General features: G+C 26.3%; 1 protein-coding gene across 1 annotated transcript; it reads right to left on the bottom strand.

Moving 5' to 3' along the window:
• Nucleotides 1-24444: 24444 nt before the first annotated feature.
• LOC124923731 (SAGA-associated factor 29 homolog A-like) lies at nucleotides 24445-25185 on the bottom strand. The gene is made up of 2 exons (XM_047463731.1): nucleotides 24894-25185; nucleotides 24445-24625 (listed from the first exon to the last, which is right to left on the bottom strand). The coding sequence occupies exons 1-2, from the start codon at nucleotides 25012-25014 to the stop codon at nucleotides 24504-24506; spliced, it is 243 nt and encodes an 80-aa protein (XP_047319687.1). The 5' UTR covers nucleotides 25015-25185; the 3' UTR covers nucleotides 24445-24503.
• Nucleotides 25186-25846: the final 661 nt, after the last annotated feature.

Below are 25846 nucleotides of genomic sequence, written 5' to 3'. Positions count from 1 at the left end.
GGGATGGAGAGTGCTTGTTTGGGGGTGGTTGGTAGTGACGTGGGTGAGGAGATAGTGGTAAGTTGGGCATACTTTGGGTTAGGTTTGGTTATGTTGTTTGTGAGACGAGTTACAAGACGAGGGAGAATGGGCGGAGGGGGGGTGGATGTGGTGGCGTAGGAGGTGTGGCAGTGGTGGACGGTGTTGTAGGGTTATGTGATGGATGTGGTGGAATAGGAGGTGTGTTCTGTGGGGTTGTGGAAGTGGTGGATGGTGTTGTAGGGTTATGTGATGAAATAGGTATGAGAGGAGTGGGAAACCATTCGTGAGGTGAGGGAAGCGAAGTTGAATTTTGTTGGTTTGATAGACGGTGGAATGGAAAATCATGCTCAATGAAAGTGACATGACGAGAAGTGTAGATTTTGTTTGTGGTAAGATTTAGGCACAGAAAAGCGCTTTTAGTTAGGGAACGACCAAGATAAATGCATGGTTGAGATCGAGGATCTAGTTTATTGGAAGCATAAGGTTGTAGTAATGGGTAGCATAGACAGCCAAAGGAGTGTAATTGGGAATAGATAGGTTTGACATTTAGGAGTCGATAGTAGGGAGAGTCATTTTGTAAGGTTGGTGTAGGTAATTGATTTATGAGATACACAGCGGTGGAGAATGCATGTGTCTAGTAAGTGACAGGTAGATTGGCATGAGATAGGAGAGAGAGACCAGTTTCGACAATATGACGATGACGGCGTTCTGCATAGTCGTTGTGTTCAGGGGTATGGGGAGGTGTAGTAAGATGTGAGATGCCATTAGCGCGTAAGGTGGGAGCCAATTTGATGAACTCGCCTCCATTGTCAGAGAATAGGGTTATGATCGTTCTTTTGAAATAGTTTTAAACTAATTTTTTGAAGTCAAGAAAGACTGTGAGAGAGTCGGATTTATTTTTGAGGGGGTAAAACCATACATATTTAGTGTAATGGTCCACAAAGATTAGATAATATTTATAGTTTTCATGTGAGAGGTGGGGTGAGGTCCAAACATCTGAAAATAATAATTCAAGGGGAGCTATAGACGTAAGAGTGGATTGAGAGAAAGGAAGTTTGTGTGCTTTATTAATCTTGCAAGAATTGCAGTAATCAAGGGATGAAATTGAACCTAAATTACATAAATTTGAAATATAAGAAAAAATTTTAAATGACGGATGGCCAAGACGGTGATGCCATAGGAGAGCAGACGTGGTGGATAGCTTTGAAGTAAATGATGTGAGAGATGTTTGAAGGGCACATTTGTAGGAAGAAGACCAGGTGTACATGCCATGATTAAAAGTTCCTTGGAGTAGGATGGTGTTCGTAGAGATAGCCTTGAAATGAAAGGAAGAAGAGGTAAACTCAATTTGTGCATTATTATCAAGGCAAAACTTGGAGACAGAAATAATGTTTTGTGCAATTTTTGGAACATAAAGAATATTTTGAAAGAGTAAAGATTTGTTTTGAGAGGTGATAGTGAATGAACCTGTGTGAGAGATTGGAAGAGATGAGTCATCACCGACGATAACATCATCGTTGCCTGTATAAGGAGTGTGAAGGGATAGATTATCGAGATCATGTGTGACATGGTGAGTAGCACCGCTATCTATAATCCAGTCACATGGAGGGGCGTGAGATGAATAGGCAGTGTTGGCTTGAGGACGAGTGTAGCGAAATTGACGTACAAAGGGTTTGAGTGTAAAGTTAGGATGGGCGCGAGAGAAGTGGCGACAGACGGAGATGGTGTGACCAGTGTAGCCACAATATTGGCAGACATCAGGTGATTTGGTGTTGGATGAGGAGGAGGGGTTGGGGTAGTGTGGTGAGGACTGTCGGCTGTTGTCTTTAGAGTATTGGGGTCGGGAGTAATTTTTGTTTTGGCGAGTATTGGATGATGGTTTGTAGGTTGCGACAAAAGCGGTGGTAGGTGTTGATGACATTGTAGGATCTAGACTTCTGATACCATGTAGAGAATATGTATGATTGAAAAGGAATAAATTGTATATATGAATGAGAAATGTACATGTTATTTATATTACAATTTGTTATATGTAAAGTCTAAATATGGGTAACAATTAGCTGTGCAATCACTAAGATTATGGAGGAATATATTGTGACTTGATTGCATCTTTGACTTGCAGATTTTGTGGAGTCTAAATATGGGTAATAATTAGCTGTGCAATCACTAAGATTATGGAGGAATATATTGTGACTTGATTGCATCTTTGACTTGCAGATTTTGTGGAGTAAGATTGTCTGGTTCCTTAACAAAGTAGACATAATTAAAATTTTAAATTTGTTTTCATGTTTATGATTTTGTTCGAATTTGATAAATTGTTTTGATACATTTCTCACAATATTGTTTTACACTTTTGAATATTAGTGTGATGAAAAAGTGAGTTATTTGTTTCTTGTTGTGTTTCAGGATTGTCCTCATTCAAACGGTTTTTAGTAAATCTTCTATATCAATTTGCTATTAGCAGTGTGTTCCTTTTCATCATTTGCCTCTTCTAGTTTTAAGATTGGAACAAGGTGACAAACAATACAGTATACGTGATCATAGCAAAATGAATCATGGGCTAGACACTTCTTTATTAATAAAAGCAAAGAATTCATTAATGCACAGGTTGCGCTCCATATTCTTTATGAAATCTAAATTTTGAAACTATTGAATCATTTCCTTTTAGTTTCTACTTTTAACATACAAGCATAATGTGTCATGATCCATCCAAAGTCTATGTTTTATATTTTACAATTTCTATACATTTTCATTATTTGTAAATTCACATGTAGTATGTTAATTGTCAGGTAATATTGATGGAGATGTCAAAGCTAGATACCTTCACCTTGAGATATTCCGTGAATTGGAGGGATATTTGAATAACTCTCAAATTATTTAGAGAGTTGACCCTAAGGCAATTAATGGTTGGGCTGACAAATTTGTTCAACACAAAATAGATCATGATTATTTTACTTTTATCATTCTTTTGGAGTTGTTTCAAAAGACTAGAAAATCAAAATGCGAAAAACGTGTAAAACATCTAGAGGAAAGAACTAAATCGATCTCTCTATTATTACATTGATATGATTTTTTTATACTCACATTCTATTGAATTGTTGTAACTTGATGTATTTATTTAGTTCCTTTTTTTAATATATAACTATTGACACCTTTATGTTTTGTATGTTAACCATTATTAATCTTAGATTATGAAAGTGAATCAAATGAGAGACATAAATATATCGGATATTGCTGTCATGGAGTAGAGGCGCTTGTTGGTCCATACATGTATAATAATTCTATTTATCTTTTTATTGTGTTTATTATATATAATTGTTTGATTAACACTATAAAATATGTTTTAATTGCAGGATTCCTTCATTAGATATCACCGTTTATCAGTTCAATTAGTTATTTTCATCCTACTTAAATTTATATTATCAAATTTCTATTTTAGAGCATGATAAATTTGTTTTTAAAAGTCATTTTCTTATGCATTATAGATTTTAAAAATTATTAGAATTCGAATTTAAATAATCCATGTTTATTTTAAAATTAAATAAACATATATCATATACTAAATTTAACTTTGTAAATGTTAAAATATTATTTGATTTATTAAACTATTATTTTTTATATAATATAATTTCTTATTAAATTTAAAATTTTCAATAAATATATTTTTATTAATTTAAATTTATATTCAACTCATAAAAAATGCATATTTTCTATTTAATGTAATATTTTTTAAATTTTGCATTTAACTTACTTTTATTAAATTTAAATTTACATTTAACATATTGTTAAATTTAAATTTACATTTAACATATTTTGTATTAAATTTTATTTTGTTTTATACTTATATATTTTTTAAGAATATTATTTACTTTTTAAATATTCTTATTATATTTATAACTAATTTTGATTTTTGAATTAACTTATTTTTATCATTAATTCATAAACAAACTTTTATATTTTACATTAAATATATTTTTCATTAAATTTAAATTTGTATTAAACTTATAAAAATTGCATCATTTCAATTTAATTTAATATAATTTTATTTTGAATTAAACTTATTTTTATTAAATTTAATTTTACATTAAATCTATTTAAAACATATTTTGCATTCAATTTTATTTAGGTTTTTTATATACTTCTTATATTAAAAATACTATTTATTTTAAAATTAATCTTATTATCGCTATAAATAATTTAAATTTTTTACTTAAATTTAAATTTATTATTAATTCATAAATAAATTTTATATTTTACATTAAATATATTTTATTAAATTTAAAGTTGTATTAAACATATTAAAATTGCATTTTTTCTATAAATATAATATAATTTAAATTTATATATATATATAAGCTTTTTATAATTATATATTTTTCTTTTTAATATAATATAATTTAAATTTAATATTTGTATTAAACTTATTAAAATTAAATTTTACATTTTATTTTATTTAGTTTTTTACTTATTTATTTCTTATATTAAGAATATTACTTGTTTTTTAAATATTCTTATAATGTTTATAAATAATTTTAAATTTTAAAATAAATTTTTTTTTAAATATTTTATAATTTTTATAACTAATTTTTAATTTTTAATTAAAGTTATATTAAAACATTATTTCATAAAACACTTTTATATTTTTATGAAATTAAATTATTTTTTATTAAAATTATATTTTTTTTTCAAATTAATCAAATATAATTTTAATTTAAATTAAATTTAAATTTTGTATTAAACTGATTTTCATTAAATTTGAATTTGTATTTAAATTTTTAATAAACATATTTTGAATTATATTTTGTTTAGTTTTTTACTAATATATTTATTATATTATATAAAAATATTATTTATTTTAAAAATATTCTTATAATATTTATAAACAAATTTTATTTTTTAATTAAACTTATATTTATTATTAATTCATACACAAATTTTTATATTTTGCATTAGTATTAATTATATTAAAATTGCATATTTTATTTAATCTAATCTAATTTAAATTTTGTATTAAACTTACTTTTATAAAATTTAAATTTAGATTAAACATATTAAAAATATATTTTAAAATAAATTTTATTTAGATTTTTACATATATATATATATATATTTCTTATATGAAGAATATTATTTATTCTTAATTTTGAATTCAACTTATATTTATCATTCATTCAAAAACAATTTTTTCTACGTTGTATTATACTTATAAACATTGTATTATTTCTATTTATTCTAAAATAATTTATATTTTCCATGAAACCTATTTTCATTAAATTTAAATTTGTATTAAATCTATTAAAAACGTATTTTTGTATTAATGTTTTTTTAGTTTTTTACATTTATATATATATATATATATATTTTATATTAAGAATATAACTTATTTTTCTAAATATTATTATAATGTTTAGAAATAATTTTAAATTAAACTTATGTTTATCACTAATTCATAAAACTAACTTGTATATTTTTATTAAATTTAAATTTTGCATTAGTATTAAATAAAAAATCAATATTTGAAAAAAAATCAGATTTCGAAACACACTGCCAATTTTGTACTTGATAATGCGAAAATTTCAAGACAACTAAAAGAAGATTTTTCGGAAATCTCCAAGAACATTGTGAAAGTAGAGGTATGAGGAATTTTCGCATTACAATAATAGTGAAGGTTCGAGAATTCATTTACCACGTACCAGGTGCAACTATTTAAATAAATTCAGGAAACAATAATCTAGTTGGTCAATACTAAGGTGAAGTGTCTGGCTCAGAATGTTTGGTTACGAACTACTAATGAAGATCAAGGTAAAGTTTGTTGTCTAAAATTTTGAGTAAAAATTTGAACATAAAGAGAAAAGAAAATATAATTTTTTTAATTTACAGGGTTCTTCCAAAGAGATTACAGTTATGATAATGTCATCCAAGAATGTATTGGATCGATTGACAGGTAAAGATTATTGATTGATTATTTTTTTCTATAACTAATCAACCGTTACTTCTGATCGTAACGTCTACCAAGCCAATAATGATCTTCTAAATTTTGTATTTGAATCGGAGCTTGGTCATCATCTTTTACCTACTACTACCCATGTCTCATCTTATCTTTTTTCTATAATCTTTTTTCAATAAACTTTTCTGAAGTTATTTCTTGACATTTATGTATTTGATTATCAGGGATCAGAATTGCTTAGAGGGTTTTAGCTCTACTGATTAGAATAGACTAGCAACTGACACCAAACATTCAAGTTATTGGCTATATATCGAATGTTAATGGACCTTTGAAAACACAATTTAATGGTAAACTCTCCATATGAAGGCTTCTGTATTCGCTCAAGCTATTTTCTATAAGGTAAAGTAGACCTAATTAAAATTTTAAATTTATTTTCAAGTTTCTAATTTTGTTCGAATTTGAAAAATTGTTTTGATACATTTCTCACAATATTATTTTACACTTTTGAATATTAGTGTGATGAAAAAGTGAGTTGTTTGTTTCTTGTTGTGTTTCAGGATTGTCCTCATTCAAAGAGTTTTTAGTAAATCTTCTACATCAATTTGCTATTAGCAGTGTGTCCTCATTCAAAGGGTTTTTAGTAAATCTTCTACATCAATTTGCTATTAGCAGTGTGTTCCTTTTCATCATTTGCCTCTTCTAGTTTTAAGATTGGCACAAGGTGACAAACAATACAGTATATGTGATCATTGCAAAATGAATCATGGGCTAGACACTTCTTTATTAATAAAAGCAAAGAATTCATTAATGCACAGGTTGCGCTCCATATTCTTTATAAAATCTAAATTTTGAAACTATTGATACATTTCCATTTAGTTTCTACTTTTAGCATACAAGCATAATGTGTCATGGTCCATCCAAACTATAGTTCTGTCTAGGTTTTATATTTTACAATTTCTATGCATTTTAATTATTTGCAAATTCATATGTAGTATGTTACTTGTCAGGTAATATTGATGAAGATGTCAATGCTAGATACCCTCACCTTGAGAGATTCCATGAATTGGAGGGATATTAGAATAACTCTCAAATTATTTAAAGAGTTGGTCCTAAGGCAGTTAATGGTTGGGTTGAAAAATTTATTCAACACAAAATAGATCATGGTAATCCAAATTCTTTGATTGTCTTTGGAGAGGAAATCTGGTGTGCTAGTGGTTGGACTTTTGGATTTGAGCGGGCAGATCAATTTACTGAAATTGAATGATGTAAGCTTAACTTGGTTATGTGATGCTCTTTCTATATATTTTAGAGTTTTAATTATTTTAATTTTATCATTCTTTTGGAGTTGTTTCAAAAACACTAGAAAATCAAAATGCAAAAAACGTGTAAAATATTTAGAAGAAAGAACTAAAGTGATCTTTTTATTATTACATTGATATGATTTTTTTTATACTCACATTCTATTGTAACTTGATGTATTTATTTAGTTCCTTTTTTTAATATATAACTATTGACACCTTTATGTTTTGTATGTTAACCATGATTAATCTCAGATCATGAAAGTGAATTAAATGAGAGACGTAAATATATCGGATATTGCTGCCATGGAGTAGAGGCGCTTGTTGGTTGTATAATAATTCTATTTATCTTTTTAATGTGTTTATTATATATAATTGTATGATTAACACTATACAATATATTTTAATTGCAGGATTCCTTCATTAGATATCACCGTTTATCAGTTCAATTAGTTATTTTCATCCTACTTAAATTTATATTATCAAATTTCTATTTTAGAGCATGATAAATTTGTTTTTAAAAGTCATTTTCTTATGCATTATAGATTTTAAAAATTATTAGAATTCGAATTTAAATAATCCATGTTTATTTTAAAATTAATAAACATATATCATATACTAAATTTAACTTTGTAAATGTTAAAATTTTATTTGATTTATTAAACTATTATTTTTTATATAAATATAATTTCTTATTAAATTTAAAATTTTCAATAAATATATTTTTATTAAATTTAAATTTATATTCAACTCATAAAAAATGCATATTTTCTATTTAATGTAATATATTTTAAATTTTACATTTAACTTACTTTTATTAAATTTTAATTTACATTTAACATATTTTGTGTTAAATTTTATTTCGTTTTATACTTATATATTTCATATGAATATTATTTGTTTTTAAATATTCTTATTATATTTATAAATAATTTTAATTTTTGAATTAAACTTATTTTTGTCATTAATACATTTTATTTATTTTTTTACTTATTTATTTCTTATATTAAGAATATTACTTGTTTTTTAAATATTCTTATAATGTTTATAAATAATTTTAAATGTTAAATTAATTTTTTTTTAAATATTTTATATTGTTTATAAATAATTTTTAATTTTCAATTAAAGTTATTTTAAAACATTAATTCATAAAAAACATTTTTATATTTTTATAAAATTAAATTTTCTTTAATTAAATTTTTTATTTAATCAAATATAAATTTAATTTATATTAAATATAAATTTTGTATTAAACTGATTTTCATTAAATTTGAATTTGTATTAAATTTTTTTAAAAACATATTTAGAATTATATTTTGTTTAGTTTTTTATTAATATATTTATTATATTATATAAAAATATTATTTATTTTAAAATTATTCTTATAATATTTATAAATAAATTTTAATTAAACTTATATTTATTATTAATTCATAAACAAATTTTTATATTTTGTATTTGTATTAATCATATTAAAATTTTATTTTTATTTATTTAATCTAATATAATTTTAGATGCATGATATAATTTTTAATTTTGTTTTATGAATTATAGATTTATTAATATCTAATTTTACATTTTTTCTATACATTAAATTTTAATTGCAGGATATTATTATAATCCTCATTCATCATATATTAACGATTTATTAGGTGAAGTAAGTTTCTTTTCACCCTATTTAAATTTTTATTATCATATTTTTATTTTAGATGTATGATATAATTTTATGCATTATATGTTTAGTTTAAGATGCATGAAAAAAATTTTATTTTTGTTATGCATTATAGATTTTAAGACTTATAAGAATTCAAATTTAAATAATCCAATTTTTAGTTTAGAAATAAATAAACATATATCTTATTATTAGTTTTAGTTTAACTTTGTAAAAGGTTGAAAATATTATTAGAATTTGTATTAGATTTAATAAAATCTTATTTTACATTTTTTTAATTTAATTTTTAAATACTTCAAATTTAAACCAAAATTATTACTTTATTTAATTTTATTTTAAACATAATAATCATTATTTTTTATAAATTTGATTTCTCATTAAATATAAATATTTTGCATTAAACATATTTTTATTAATTTAAACTTACATTTAACTTATAAAAAAATACATTGTTTTCTATTTAATCTAATATTATATAAATGTTAAACTCACTAGAATTGAAAGCATTGTAATCAGATAATTCATTTACGTTTTTAGTTTTTTAGTTTTTACTCAGAATGTTACGACTTTAAAATCATTTTAGGCCTATCTAGAATAATCTCTTAAACTCGTGGTTTTTTTTTTTCATTTTAGAAATTTTTAATGAAATAACGCTGCTAAGTCGTTTTTCAAATATATATATATATTATCTAAAATTTGCATTTAACTTATTTTTATTAAATTTAAATTTGCATTTAACTTATATATTTTTTAAAAATTATTACTTATATATTTCTTAAAAATATTTTTTTAAATATTCTTATTATTTATTTTTTTTTTAAATAATTTTAAATTTTAAATTAAACTTAATTTATCATTAATTCAAAAACAATTTTTCATATTTTGCAAACTTATAAAAAATATTTAAAAATTAATCTAATCTAATTTAAATTTTAAAAATTTTAAATTAATCTAATCTAATTTAAATTTTATATTAAATTTATTTTCATTAAATTTAAATTTGCATTAAAACTATTTAAAACATATTTTACATTTAATATTTATTTAGATTTACTTATATATATATATATATATATATATATATATATATATTATATTAAAAATAATAATAATTTTTTTAAATAATCTTATAATGTTAATAAATAATTTAAATTTTTTACTAAAGTTAAATTTATTATTAATTCATAAATATATTTTATATTTTATATTGAATATATTTAATTAAATTTAAATTTGAATTTGAATTAAACTTATAAAAATTTTATATTTCCTATAAATATAATAAAATTAAAATTAGTATTAAATGTTTTATAATTATTTTTTAATAATCAAATATAAATTAAATTTTTATATAATATTTTTTTAAGTATTCTTATATTATTTATAAATAGTTTTAAAATTTTAATTAAACTCATATTATCATTAATTCATAAACACATTTACATATTTTTGCACTAAATGTATTTTCATTACATTTAAATTACATTAAACTTATTAATATTGCATTTTTTATATTTAATCTAATATAATTTAAATTTTGTATTAAACTTACTTTCATTAAATTTAATTTTGGATCAAGCTTATTATAAACATATTTTTTTTATTAAATTTTAGATTTTTACTTATATATTTCTTATGTTAAGATTAATATTTATTTTTTAAAATAGTCTTACTATTTTTATAAATAATTTTGAATTAAACTTATATTTATCATCAAATCATAAACAAACTTTTATATTTTTTTACATTAAACTTATAAAAATTTCATTATTTCTATTTAATCTAATATAATTTAAATTTTGTAATAAACCTGTTTTTATTAAATTTAAATTTGTATTAATTATATTAAACATTTATTTTGCATTCAAAGGGTTTTTAGTAAATCTTCTACATCAATTTGCTATTAGCAGTGTGTTCTTTTTCATCATTTGCCTCTTCTAGTTTTAGGATTGACACAAGGTGACAAACAACACAGTGTACGTGATCATAGCAAAATGAATCATGGGCTAGACACTTCTTTATCAATAAAAGCAAAGAATTCATTAATGCACAGGTTGCGCTCCATATTCTCTTTGAATTCTAAATTTTGAAACTATTGATACATTTCCTTTTTGTTTCTACTTTTAGCATACAAGCATAATGTGTCATGGTCCATCCAAACTATAGTTCTGTCTAGGTTTTATATTTTACAATTTCTATGTATTTTCATTATTTGCAAATTCATATGTAGTATGTTACTTGTCAGGTAATATTGATGAAGATGTCAATGCTAGATACCCTCCACTTGAGAGATTTCATGAATTGGAGGGATATTGGAATAACTCTCAAATTATTTAGAGAGTTGGCCCTAAGGCAGTTAATGGTTGGGCTGAAAATTTTATTCAACACAAAATAGATCATGGTAATCCAAATTCTTTGGTTGTCTTTGGAGAGGAAATCTGGTGCTAGTGGTTGGACTTTTGGATTTTAGCGGGCAGATCAATTTACTAAAATTGAATGATGTAAGCTTAACTTGGTTATGTGATGCTCTTTCTATATTTTAAGAGTTTTATTATTTTAATTTTATCATTCTTTTGGAGTTGTTTCAAAAGCACTAGAAAATCAAAATGCAAAAAACGTGTAAAACATCTAGAGGAAATAACTAAAACGATCTCTCTATTATTACATTGATATGATTTTTTTTATACTCACATTCCATTGAATTGTTGTAACTTGATGTATTTATTTAGTTCCTTTTTTTAATATACAACTATTGACACCTTTATGTTTTGTATGTTAACCATGATTAATCTCATATCATGAAAGTGAATCAAATGAGAGACATAAATATATCGGATATTGCTGCCATGGAGTAGAGGCGCTTGTTAGTTGTATAATAATTCTATTTATCTTTTTAATGTGTTTATTATATATAATTATATGATTAACACTATACAATATATTTTAATTGCAGAATTTCTTCATTATATATCACTTTTTATGAGTTAAAGTAAGTTATTTTCATCCTACTTAAATTTATATTATCAAATTTCTATTTTAGAGCATGATAAATTTGTTTTTAAAAGTCATTTTCTTATGCATTATAGATTTTAAAAATGATTAAAATTTGAATTTAAATAATCCAATTTTATTTAAAAAATAATAAACATATATCATATACTAAATTTAACTTTGTAAATGTTAAAATATTATTTGATTTATTAAACTATTATTTTTTATATAAATATAATTTCTTATTAAATTTAAAATTTTCAATAAATATATTTTTATTAAATTTAAATTTGTATTCAACTCAAAAAAAAGGCATGTTTTCTATTTAATGTAATATTTTTTAAATTTTGCATTTAACTTACTTTTATTAAATTTTAATTTACATTTAACATATTTTTTATTAAATTTTATTTCGTTTTATACTTATAAATTTCATATGAATATTATTTGATTTTAAATATTCTTATTATATTTATAAATAATTAAAAATTTTAAATTAAACTTATTTTTGTCATTAATTCATAAACAAACTTTTATATTTTACATTAAATATATTTTTCATTAAATTTAAATTTGTATTAAACTTATAAAAATTGCATCTTTATAATTAAATATAATATAATTTAATTTTGAATTAAACTTATTTTTATTAAATTTAATTTTACATTAAACCTATTTAAAACATATTTTGCATTCATTTTTTTTATATATTTCTTATATTAAAAATAATATTTATTTTTAAATTAATCTTATAATCGCTATAAATAATTTAAAATTTTGACTTAAATTTAAATTTTTTATTAATTCATAAATAAATTTTATAATTTACATTAAATATATTTAATTACATTTAAATTTGTATATCACATATTAAAATTGCATTTTTTCTATAAATATAATATAATTTATATTTATATTTATATTAAACTTTTTATAATTATATTTTCTCTTTTTAATATAATATAATTAAATTTAATATTTGTATTAAACTTATTAAAAATAAATTTTACATTTTATTTATTTTTTACTTATTTATTTCTTATATTAAGAATATTACTTGTTTTTTAAATATTCTTATAATGTTTACAAATAATTTTAAATGTTAAATTAATTTATTTTTAAATATTTTATATTGTATATAAATAATTTTTAATTTTAAATTAAAGTTATATTAAAACATTAATTCATAAAAACATTTTTATATTTTTATAAAATTAAATTTTCTTTTATTAAATTTATTAATATTTTTTTATTTAATCAAATATAAATTTAATTTATATTAAATATTAATTTTGTATTAAACTTATTTTCATTAAATTTAAATTTGTATTAATTTTTTTTAAAAACATATTTTGAATTATATTTTGTTTAGTTTTTTACTAATATATTTATTATATTATATAAAAATATTATTTATTTTAAAATTATTCTTATAATATTTATAAATAATTTTTAATTAAACTTATATTTATTATTAATTCATAAACAAATTTTTATATTTTGCATTTGTATTAATCATATTAAAATTTTATTTTTTTTATTTAATCTAATATAATTTTATATGCATGATATAAATTTTAATTTTTTTTTATGAATTATAGATTTTAAAAATTATAAGAATTCAAATTTATTTAATTTATTTTTTAGTTTAGTAATAAATAAACTTAAATCTTATCTTTTGTTTTACGGTAAATATTAAAAATATTATTAGAATTTCTATTAGATTTATTAATATCTTATTTTACATTTTTTCTATACATTAAATTTTAATTGGAGGATATTATTATAATCCTCATTCATCATATATTAACGTTTATTAGGTGAAGTAAGTTTCTTTTCACCCTATTTAAATTTTTATTATCATATTTCTATTTTAGATGTATGATATAATTTTATGCATTATATGTTTAGTTTAAGATCCATGAAATAAATTTTATTTTTGTTATGCATTATAGATTTTAAGACTTATAAGAATTCAAATTTAAATAATCCAATTTTTAGTTTAGAAATAAATAAACATATATCTTATTATTAGTTTTAGTTTAACTTTGTAAAATGTTGAAAATATTATTAGAATTTGTATTAGATTTATCTTCTTTTACATTTTTCTAATTTAATTTTTAAATACAATAAATTTAAACCAAAATTATTACTTTATTTAATTTTATTTTAAACATAATAATCATTATTTTTTTATAAATTTGATTTCTCATTAAATCTAAATATTTTACATTAAACATATTTTTATTAATTTAAACTTACATTTAACTTATAAAAAAAATACATGTTTTCTATTTAATCTAATATAATATAAATGTTAAACTCACTAGAATTGAAAACATTGTAATCAAATAATTCATTTACGTTTTTAGTTTTTTAGTTTTTACTCAGAATGTTACGACTTCAAAATCATTCTAGGCCTGTCTAGAATAATCTCTTAAACTTGTGATTTTTTTTTCCATTTTAGGAATTTTTAATGAAATGACGCTAAGCCGTTTTTCAAAAAAAATATATATATTATATAAATTTTGCATTTAACTTATTTTTATTAAATTTAAATATGCATTTAACTTATATATTTTTTAAAAATTATTACTTGTATATTTCTTAAAAATATTTTTTTAAATATTCTTATTATTTATTTTTTTTATAAATAATTTTAAATTTTAAATTAAACTTAATTTATCATTAATTCAAAAACAATTTTTCATATTTTGCAAACTTATAAAAAAATATTTTTTCAATTTAATTTAATCTAATTTAAATTTTATATTAAATTTATTTTCATTAAATTTAAATTTGTATTAAAACTATTTAAAACATATTTTACATTTAATATTTATTTAGATTTACTTATATATATATATTATTAAAAATAATAATAAGTTTTTTAAATAATATTATAATGTTAATAAATAATTTAAATTTTTTACTAAAGTTAAATTTATTATTAATTCATAAATAAATTTTATATTTTATATTGAATATATTTAATTAAATTTAAATTTGAATTAAACTTATAAAAAATTTATATTTCATATAAATATAATAAAATTAAAATTAGTATTAAATTTTTTATAATTATTTTTTAATAATCAAATATAATTTAAATTTTTATATAATAATTTTTTAAGTATTCTTATAATATTTATAAATAGTTTTAAAATTTTAATTAAACTCATATTATCATTAATTCATAAACACATTTACATATTTTTGCACTAAATGTATTTTCATTACATTTAAATTACATTAAACTTATTAATATTGCATTTTTTATATTTAATCTAATATAATTTAAATTTTGTATTAAACTTACTTTCATTAAATTTAATTTTGGATCAAGCTTATTATAAACATATTTTTTTTATTAAATTTTAGATTTTTACTTATATATTTCTTATGTTAAGATTAATATTTATTTTTTAAAATAGTCTTACTATTTTTATAAATAATTTTGAATTAAACTTATATTTATCATTAAATCATAAACAAACTTTTATATTTTTTTACATTAAACTTATAAAAATTTCATTATTTCTATTTAATCTAATATAATTTAAATTTTGTAATAAACCTATTTTTATTAAATTTAAATTTGTATTAATTATATTAAACATTTATTTTGCATTAATGTTTATTTAGTTTTTTTACTTATATATTTATTATATTATTTATTTTTTTAAATATTCTTATTATAAATATAAATAATTTTAAATTAGTCTTATATTTATCACAAATTCATAAACAAAATTGTTTATTTTTATTAAAATTAAATTTTATATTATTATTAAATAATAAACCAATATATGAGAAAATAGACCATAATTCGAACACGCTACCATTTTGTGCTTTATAATGCGAAAGATTCAAGACAACTAAAAGGAGATCTTTAGGAAATGTCCTAAAACATTTTGTAAGTAGAGGTATGAGGTATTTTTGTATTACAATAATAGTGAAGGTCCGAGAATGCACCTACCACGTACCAGGTGAAACAATTTAAATAAATTCAAGAAACGATAATCTAGTTGGATCAATACCAAGATGAAGTGTGTTGTCCGAAATGTCCGGTTACAAACTACTCATGAAGATCAATGTAAGGTTTGTTGTCTAAAATTTTAAGTAAAAATTTGAATAGAAAGATTAAAAGAAAATATAATTTTTTTAAACTTGCAAGATTCTTCCAAATATAGAGATTCCAGTTGTGATAATATCATCAAAGAATGTATTTGATCAAATTGACAGACAAATATTATTAATTGATTGTTTTTCTATGAACTAAGAAATTGTTACTTCTTATGGTAACTTCTACAAAGTCATTAATGATCCTCTAAATTCCTTATTTGAATCGGAGCTTGGTCATCATCTTCTACCTACTAGTACCAATGCCACATCTCATCTTTTTGTCTATGATTTTTTGTCAATAAATCTTTTTGAAGTTATTTCCTAACATTTATGCATTTGATTATGAGGGATCACAGAATTCCTTGGAGAATTCCTTGGTGGGTTTTAGCTCTAATGATCAGAATAGACTAGCAACCGACACTAAACATTCCAGTTATTGGCTATATATCGAATGTTAATGGACCTTTGAAAACACAATTGGATGGTAAACTCCCCATATGAAGGATTTTTTTGTATTCGCTCAAGTTATTTTCTATAAGGTAAAATAGACCTAATTAAAATTTGAAATTTATTTTCTAGTTTCTGATTTTGTTTGAATTTGATAAATTGTTGTGATACATTTATCACGACATTGTTTTACAATTTTGAATATTAGTCTGATGAAAAAGTGATTTGTTTGTTTCTCATTGTGTTTCATAAATGCCTTCATTCAAAGGGTTTTAGTAAATTTTCTACATCAATTTGTTAATAGTAGTTAAGCTGGTTTTCATTTTCATCCTCTACCTTGTTTTCCAAGAGGGAATTCTTGAGCACCTGGTTGATCATTTCTCTTTGGGAACGGTATAATGCGAGACATTGGCAACTTGTACTTCCTGAAATAGGGAGAAACATTACAAATCAATCCTCATTTGGAAACACTTATAACTTTTGTTTCCTTATTTGACTTATAACAAAAGTAAGCATTTGTTATAAGTCAAGAATTTCATCAAATTGCCCTTAATAATGTTAAATGTTCAGCCTAAAGAGGAAATAATAAGCAAAATTGAAAGTGATAAATACAGATGAAGCATATATGAGATGATTACATTAACCATAATCAAGCAAAACTATACCCCTATCACTTCTTCCACGTTTGACTTCGAATTAAAGTAATTTAACAAATTGAAGAAAATATTAATTGTAGAAATTGTGCTATTTTATTATAATTGCTGAATAATCATTAAGTAGACAATATTCAGTCATGTACCATCATAGAGATATTGGATTTGTACAAGCAAAACTGTACCGTCACTTCTTCTACATTTGACTTCGAATTAAAATAATTTAACAAATTGAAGAAAATATTAATTTTAGAAATTGTGCTATTTTATTCTAATTGCTGAATAATCATTAAGTAGACAAGATTCAGTTATGTACCATCATAGAGATATTGGATTTGTACAAGGGTTGTTGATGAAACGAGAATGGCCAAGATCCTTAGAGGAGATAAACCAGATAATAGTATTTATTTCATTGGTTACTCCAAATAATACCTACTCTATTATTTATAAGCTACTAACCGACTAACTTTGATAATGACCATAATACCCTTACTAACCCTTATACTAGTACTTATATATCCTACTACTGCCGATACAGGTGTTTGGTTAAGGGTACACGTCTAAAATACATTAAACGTATTCTTTACAACACTGAATTAGACGTATGCGTCTAATGGACCCATCCGTCTAATAGACGTTTAGTTGTATGGATTTGTGTAGTAAGAAAAACGTCTAACTAGGTGTCGATTAGACTGATCAAGGACAGTTGTCCCACGTGAAGAGCTATCTATTTTTCCCGCTCAAATATTAAACAGTCATCTTCTAACAACATCAAGACACGTGTCTTTCAAGTTAAGAGAGAATGACTGATATACCCTCATTTTAATGATGACTCTTTGGAAAGGAAGTCTAAGATTAATTGATGAGCTATACCCCTAAGAAAAGTGACGATTATTCTATATATCTCTTCTCTATCTATATAAGGACAGTTGTGCATGAGATTGAAAGCTTTTCATCTCTTGAGATTCTTAAGAACCCTAGTTTTCTTTGCATCTCTATCTCAAAACCTCTCTTAATCTTGTGTATGTTCATACTTTTCTGAAAAATGGTGAACAAAAGAATCACGCTGGGTCATTGAACATTGCAGGTAGATTTTCCATCGGTCACACTTTCGATCAGCCGGAAGTGGTGGATATGTTCAGAACCCTAGAGTATTCTGGTCTAAGAAAGTATCTTGGAGGTCCTTTTATATTCTACGAAAAGGAAGTTCGCGAGTTTTTCAAATCTGCAACAATGGTAGGCGACTCTATTGTAGCAACCGTTAACGACGTGGAAATATCTTTCGACGAGACTGTATATGCAGAGTTCTTTGAACTTCCGACGGAGGGTCATACGTTCGACATGCTTCTCCCATCAGAAATAATGCAAGAAATGAAGAAGGTTCTTTCTACTAATGGCTCGGCTATTCATGTAAATGGAAGTAAGAAGGTCCTCAAACCTCTTTTTCTTTTTCTAAACGATGTGATAGCAAAAGCACTCCAAGAAAAGGTTGGTTCCTTCAATCTTTATAGTCAAGATTGTTTTGACTATATGTGCGCCATCTCAAAGGGAATCCTGGTAAACTGGGCTTCAACTCTATTTCGGAACCTTAGCTTTTCTATCAACCAGGCGAACAAGGAAAGCATAACGTTCGCGGCTCAACTAAGTCAATTATTGGAGCATTTGGGGGTTCCGATGAGTGAACCTGAGCAGATCAACTCTCCCAGAGTATTCTCTACACCCTGATGAGAATGAAGAACAATATGGAAGCTCCCTCCGGTGCCTCTAGTCAACAGACATGTGGTAGGCCTGCTACTCGATCCAGACAGTCGTCTGCTTCTATTATGTCAACGGGGCGAAGAGATCAAAGACCATCAATGAATCAGAGGCCAGTTCCTCTAGTCTGAAAAACTCTTCAAAGAAGGATTCTGAATCAGTCGATTCAAGAATCAGGCAAAGTCCATGTGTACTTGCTTCTACCCTCTGTCCTCTCCAGCGACCATCTTGAGAAAGCCCTCGAGATCCTGTGTCTCGAAAGAAAAGAAGTCTAAGGCGCCCCGTGCGTCTAAATCAATGAAGGTAACCTCTTCTAGACCCTTGGCCGATGTTCCCAAGTTTAATGTTCCTGTGATGGAACAAGTTGAATCTATTTTCATTCAAAAAGAATCTGCTGAAGGGCCCGCTGTTGAGTCAGCTGATCCGAATATTGAAAATATTGACAGGACCGAGTCTCCCGTTAATCAACCTGATCAAGTAGCCGCAGGTGCTATAGAGATTGTTCAACCAGAACAAGGTGTAGTTCTTACCCTTGTTGCTGGTAATTCTGCTGAAAAGAAGTCCTCTGTTTCTATCAGAGAGTCTCCCTCGTTAAATCTCATTTCTAATGATTCCTTAGTAACCGGGAATGTAACTCGTGGAGAGCTCCCTGCTGAACTTTGCAAGAAACCCCAATCTGCGTATGAGTTGATGCGTTCCACAAGGCTGTCGTGTGGAATTGTATTTAGTGAACCAAGACATGCTCCAAAACCTATCGATGTTGCTGGAAAAGGTAAGAATATTGCAACAGATGTTAATGAAGATGTTTCAGAGGCAACAAGTATTATTGACCTCGTGTTGGATCAAGTCAAAGTCATTGCCGCTGAAAAGATTGAAATTTATGAATCCTGGATCCTATAAAGATTGTCTGTCAAGTATGATGAAGCCTTAACGAATTCTGAAATAATTTTTGAATGGAAAAGGCGTGTAGCCAATGAAAAGAAGGTTCTCAAGTGGGCCAAAACTTCAGATGTTCCTGAAGCTCTGAAGAGAAAGGACCTTGTTAAAGCTTGTTTAAGAGGAAGAGCCTTATTTCTCATTCTTGAAGTCAGAAAGGCAAATTTTAATCCCATTGAGAAAGGCTCTGAAGTGGAAGTGAAAGTTTTAAAAAGACTAGACGACATCATGGCTAATTACGTCTTGGTGGTTATCCGATACGTTCATGGCGCTAACTGATTTGGAGCAAATTTTCTCGATAATGATGAACCAATGGATATTCCTGATGATAACGATGATACAGATGAGCGAGATGATGCTCTCCTGATTGAATTTAGGAGTCTTTCTGGTGAAGAAATACGTCTTTTGGATCAACCTGTTCAAAAGTATCCTCATTTAGAAGAAGAAGTGATTGTTCAAGAGTCTGAACAAGCTCTTCTAACTCAAGAAGAAGAAGTTGTTGAAGAAGATGTTATTGAGGAGTTTGCTCAAGCTCCTAATGATGAAGAAGTTGTGATATCCCCTGTTGTAAGAACAGAGGAAACCCAAGAGAAGGAGGATGAATTAACTCAGCCATAAATTATCAGATGTGAAGGGGAACCGTTCAATGACAAAGATGCTGAAGAAGAGAGTTCCTCATCTGAGGAGGAACATAATCAAAATGCTTGTTATGTCAGGCCTCTTCCATTCCCTAAGATCAATGTCGCAAATGTTCATAAAAATATCAACAATCCTCTTCACTACAAGGGAAATCTGTATGAAAGATTTCAGAGAGCTGAAAGGGAATTGGAAGAAGAAAAGCTGAATAAAACTGGGAATATGTCTGAGAAGGATCAACCGGAGCAATCCCTGTAAATTCATACCCATTTTGATCATATTCAGAGTATGGCAGCAGAATCTCAAGAAGATTCATCTAATGAAGAATCCTCCGTTGAGGGTATCAAGCTTATAAAGTCTATGACGTATGTACTCTCCTCTCTTCAGAAGAACGAGGTATATATGGGATCAAATATGATAAAGGTTATGAATACCCAGAAAGAAGAAAGAAAGGGATTTGCTGATTTTGTCAATGTTCTTAATGAATTGGACAATACTCTAAAGAAGAATACGTATGAGACTCACATCTCAAATTCAAATTTCTCCAAATTCTAAAAGAAGCTCTACAGTCGTCAATCTGAAATGATGGACATTGAAAGGCACATCAATGATGATCGTCATAGAGAAACTATGGAAGAACACAGTTTGGTGAAAAACTAGATGGTATAAATTCAAGGATGCTTAAGAAGAACAGATGGTGAACGACTGGAGTATGCTGACTCTATTGCAAGAAAATTTCAAGCAAAAGAGAATGCAAAAGTTGATGCTGAAAAAGAACAACCTCGTATCACCCAAGGTGAGTCAAGTAGAAGAAGTGACGGTGTGTCAACCGGCACAAGATATAAGCGAGCGCCGAGCAACGATGAAAATCCAAAGCCTACTAAAAGGGGCGGAGGTCGAAGATGTAGTGATCGTGGAGGCCGAAGAAGTGGTGGTGGTCATGGTAGACAATCTGGTATTGATCAAAGAAGTCGTTCTAGTGGCGGTGATCGTGGTGGGAGATCAAGTGGAAGCGGTCGTGGTGGTCGCATTCTTCCTCCTTTTCTAAATCTGTTAATCGGTCAAGATATGAGCCCAATTGATCCTCGAGTAAAAAGGGAAGAACAATAATTTCTTATCTCCTACTCTGTTGAGTTTCTCAAACTATGTTTCCTTGATTATGTTCTGAATATTAGTTTTGGAAGTCTATGAAGTTTGTTGTAAGTGAACAGAAGTTTATTTGTATGATGAATGCGTATTTTATTATATATATATATATGTAGGTTTTCAATTTCATCATCAAAAAGGAGGAAAATTGTTGGGTCAAATTATTTTGACTAAGTGTTGAAATAGTTTGACTACTAGGATTTTGTTGATGAAATGATTTATGCGTTTTGATGTAGGTGTATCGAAATCAAATTTCATGACACTTGGTTCTAATAAGGTTCATTAGACCGATTTGGCATTAGATGCAGAGTTAGACGTGCAGTGTAACTAGCAAAGTTAGACGTATAGTCAAACTAAGCGGTGTTAGACGTGCAGTCTAACTAGAGGAATTAAACGTGCAGTCTAACTCAGTGGAGTTAGACGTGCAGTCTAATAGACTCCGGAATTAGACGTGCAGTCTAACTCGTGGAGTTAGACGTGCAAGCTAATGAACTCGTAATTAGACGTGCAATCTAACTCGTGGAGTTAGACGTGCAGTCTAACTTAGCGGTGTTAGACGTGCAGTCCAATATATTCGGAATTAGACGTGCAGTCTAACTCAACGGAGTTAGACGTGCAGTATAATATATTCGGAATTAGACGTGTAGTCTAACTCGTGGAGTTAGACATGTAGTCTAATATATTTAGAATTAGACGTGCAATCTAACTCAGCAGAGTTAGACGTGTAGTCTAATATATTCGGAATTAGACGTGTAGTCTAACTCAGCGGAGTTAGACGTGCAGTCTAACTCAGCGGAGTTAGACGTGCAGTCTAATATATTCGGAATTAGATGTGCAGTCTAACTCGTGGAGTTAGACGTGTAGTCTAATATATTTGGAATTAGACGTGCAGTCTAACTCAGCGGAGTTAGACATACAGTCTAATGGAAAGAGAAAGTTAGACGAGTAGTCTAACTCTTTCAGACAAGTCTGAAGTAGAACCGTAATTAGACGTGCAGTCTAACTCGTGGAGTTAGACGTGCAGTCTAATGGAGCCGTAATTAGACGTGCAGTCTAACTTGTGGAGTTAGACGTGCAGTCTAATAAAACCTGAAAGTTAGACGTGTAGTCTAACTCCTTCAGACAAGTCTGAAGTAGAACCGTAATTAGACGTGCAGTTTAACTCGTGGAGTTAGACGTGCAGTCTAATAGAACCTGAAAGTTAGACGTGTAGTCTAACTCCTTCAAACAAGTCTGAAGTAGAACCGGAATTAGACGTGCAGTCTAACTCGTGGAGTTAGACGTGCAGTCTAATGGTTTGTGAAAGATTAGACGTGTAGTCTAATTGGTGAAAGCTAGACGGGTAGTCTAACTCCTTCAGATTAGTCTGAAGTGATTGTAATTAGACGTAAGTCTAATCCCATTAGACCAGGTGGTCTAATGGATTCTGCTCTTAGACGGGGGGACATTTGATTTCATTAGACGAGGTCGTCTAACTGAAATACGTGTAATGCTATGCTTAAGCACTATGCTTGAAGCTAGCACCCGCCTACCCACGTGCTATAGATGTACTCTACTCCTGCTCCACTTTCTAGTGAAGATCAGTACGATAACTATACGCAACCAACTAATGAATGTCACGTAAGATAATTTCCCTCACATTACTTATTTTGTAGGTACATTTATGATGGAATATTCGACGCACTACCAGTTGGTGTACGGCCACGATCTCTGTGCTCAGAACCTGTTGTGTACTATGTAGGCTTTCCAATGGAAGAGTGTCACGTATCATTCTGAAGATTCGACCGTTAGTCTATGCCCAGTATTTATCAAATCTCAAAGGCAACAAACAAATAGAGAACAACACAACAATCTGTCGATCATCTTGCTCACTAAAACTACTGAGAAATCTATTCTTTGAATATTAAAGCTGTAAGTTGCTTTTCTGATTGTACTATGTGTGAATCAAGAGAGAGTTAGAAACAAAAACATCTTTAGCTGAGTGATATTATTCATCTTGTAAATTGAGCAAAGTGTGTTCTGTTCAATAGTGAGCTAAGTGTGTGCAAACTATATTTGATTCGAATCATATTATAGTGAATCATTCCGGTGGTTGGAAGAAGGAGTGACGTAGGAGAGTTTGCTCCGAACATCCATAAACAAACTGCTGTGTCTTTTCATTTCTGTCATCTTCACATTCTTCATCTTGAGCTTCAAACCTAAGTAAACAATTTCGCCTTGATTCTGTTTCAAGTGTTTACAAGGGTTTGCGTATAATAGAAAGCGAATTAAATTTCTAACAAGATTTATTTCAAACAGTTTTTCATAAGCATTCATCAATCGCCAGACCCCGTCTTTATTGATAAAGTCGATCCTATCAATAAGTTTATTTCCTGATTTAGCATACTAGTTAAACATGTTTTGGTCTTCCTTCTTGCTTTTACTCTCATTTATACATGTTTAGGCAAATCCAAAACATCGTAAGAAAAAACTACAAAACTGATGCACCTGCAAACTAATAAGAATGCTATGATCTAAGTATCACAGTAAATACAAGTGCACTATGATGATCATTCCATATACCGAAAAACTCACAGAGGATTTTAGTCATAAAGTTTTCTTTAGAACAATTACTTCTGAAATGTTACCCAAAATGCTTTTGAACATTGTAGTTCAGTTATCACATAAAAAACTACAGTATAACTGAGTAGTAGAACCAATGTAGCAACATGGATTATAACATAATTATCTTGGTCACCTATTCTACTTCGTTGCTTCCCAGATGGGATTAGTGTTTCCAGTTGACTTATCAACTGACCTGATATTTGCAGCCAATTCAAAAAATCAATTTCGGCATAGAACATTATGCAAACAAGATGATATTAGCTCAATTGAAATTATAGAATCTTCCAATAATGAACATATGTTGCTTCACTTTCAGAAAGCTCTTTAGCTCGAGTGTACAAAACCCTAAGATTTGCCAAGGTGTTATCCCCAGGCTTCTCAACCATCTCAGGTGCTGCATTACATTAGCAACAAGAGAAAATAAAATTACAATGCAAGGGGGTTAAACAAAGACAATAAAAGCGAAAATATTAACTATTTCTTCAAAAGGTTTTATCAAGAGAAGACAAATTCATAATCCATATGTTCATCTAAATCATTGTATAAAGTCCAACTATAAAGTAACTCTAAGTTTAACTTCATTTATATCAAAAAAGCCTTAAAATACGAACATAAATTGAAGACGAGATTGAGAAAAGTAAGGTTTTGAGATAACTACTCACTGGATTGAAGTTTCTTGTGCAATTTATTTATGGAAATGAGATCCTCTTCCTGATCTTTCCGTAGCCGATCGAGTTCCTTGGAGTTATCCACAATTCCAGCAACATCAGGTACTGAAGACATCTTCGTAGTCTACTGGTTGATGTTTCGAGAAAGCAACAGAAACTCTCTTCTTCATCTTCCTCCAAAAGCCTACTCCTCGATCGAATTGCTAGTTTGGACAGTGAGAAGATATCGGTGGAATCAAGAAAGAGAAAGGAAGGTCTAAATTTGAAGCGAAATCTGACTTTTTGGGATTCCTGACAGAATTTTCAAATTGGAACGATTTGCGTTGGTTAAATTTAGGGATTTCCTTTCTTACCTATTTTTTTAATTCTATAATATGTTTTTAAATTGATTATTTTTTCAATTAATTCAATTGTGGATAATTTAATTTAAGATATTTGATTAATATTTGATTGAAATAAAAATCCATTTTTTTCTCAAAAATAAAATAAAATAATAATACCTAAAAATCTCTCTAATCAGTCTTGAAGGGGACATTGTGTACATAATCATCTTTAGGAATCATAATCATTATATAGTGTAATAGCTTGTTTACTAATCTAATTTACAGAAATTTCGTGTTTAACTCAATTGGAGGTCAAATTTGTATGATGATGTCAAATTTGTTTAGTCCGCTACTAACGACAAAAAAAAGTGAATGTTTATTGCTTTCCACTTCAAAATGTCAAATAATAATTCGAGGATGTTAAAAAAAAGAACGTGTAAGGAGTATATTATGAATAAATTTTCATAAAAATTTAAAATTTTAGATTAAAACAGATTTCACTAAGAAAATTATAAAATTTAGATGTGGGGAAAATTAGGTAATGGTTATATTCCATTTTTCGATGTTGATACTTCGCGTAAAATAAGCCTACCTAATTGAAAATATATCATTGAATTACAACTA

Source organism: Impatiens glandulifera, chromosome 1, assembly GCF_907164915.1.
Source record: "Impatiens glandulifera chromosome 1, dImpGla2.1, whole genome shotgun sequence".
Classification (NCBI taxonomy): domain Eukaryota; kingdom Viridiplantae; phylum Streptophyta; class Magnoliopsida; order Ericales; family Balsaminaceae; genus Impatiens; species Impatiens glandulifera.
This window is presented reverse-complemented; position numbering and strand designations above follow the sequence as displayed.

Coding starts and splice junctions, on each gene's coding strand:
- LOC124923731 (XM_047463731.1), bottom strand. CDS start 25,014: ATGTCTTCAGTACCTGATGTTGCTGGAATTGTGGATAACTCCAAGGAA. Junction 24,626..24,893: donor GCACAAGAAACTTCAATCCA/GTGAGTAGTTAT, acceptor AATGTAATGCAG/CACCTGAGATGGTTGAGAAG.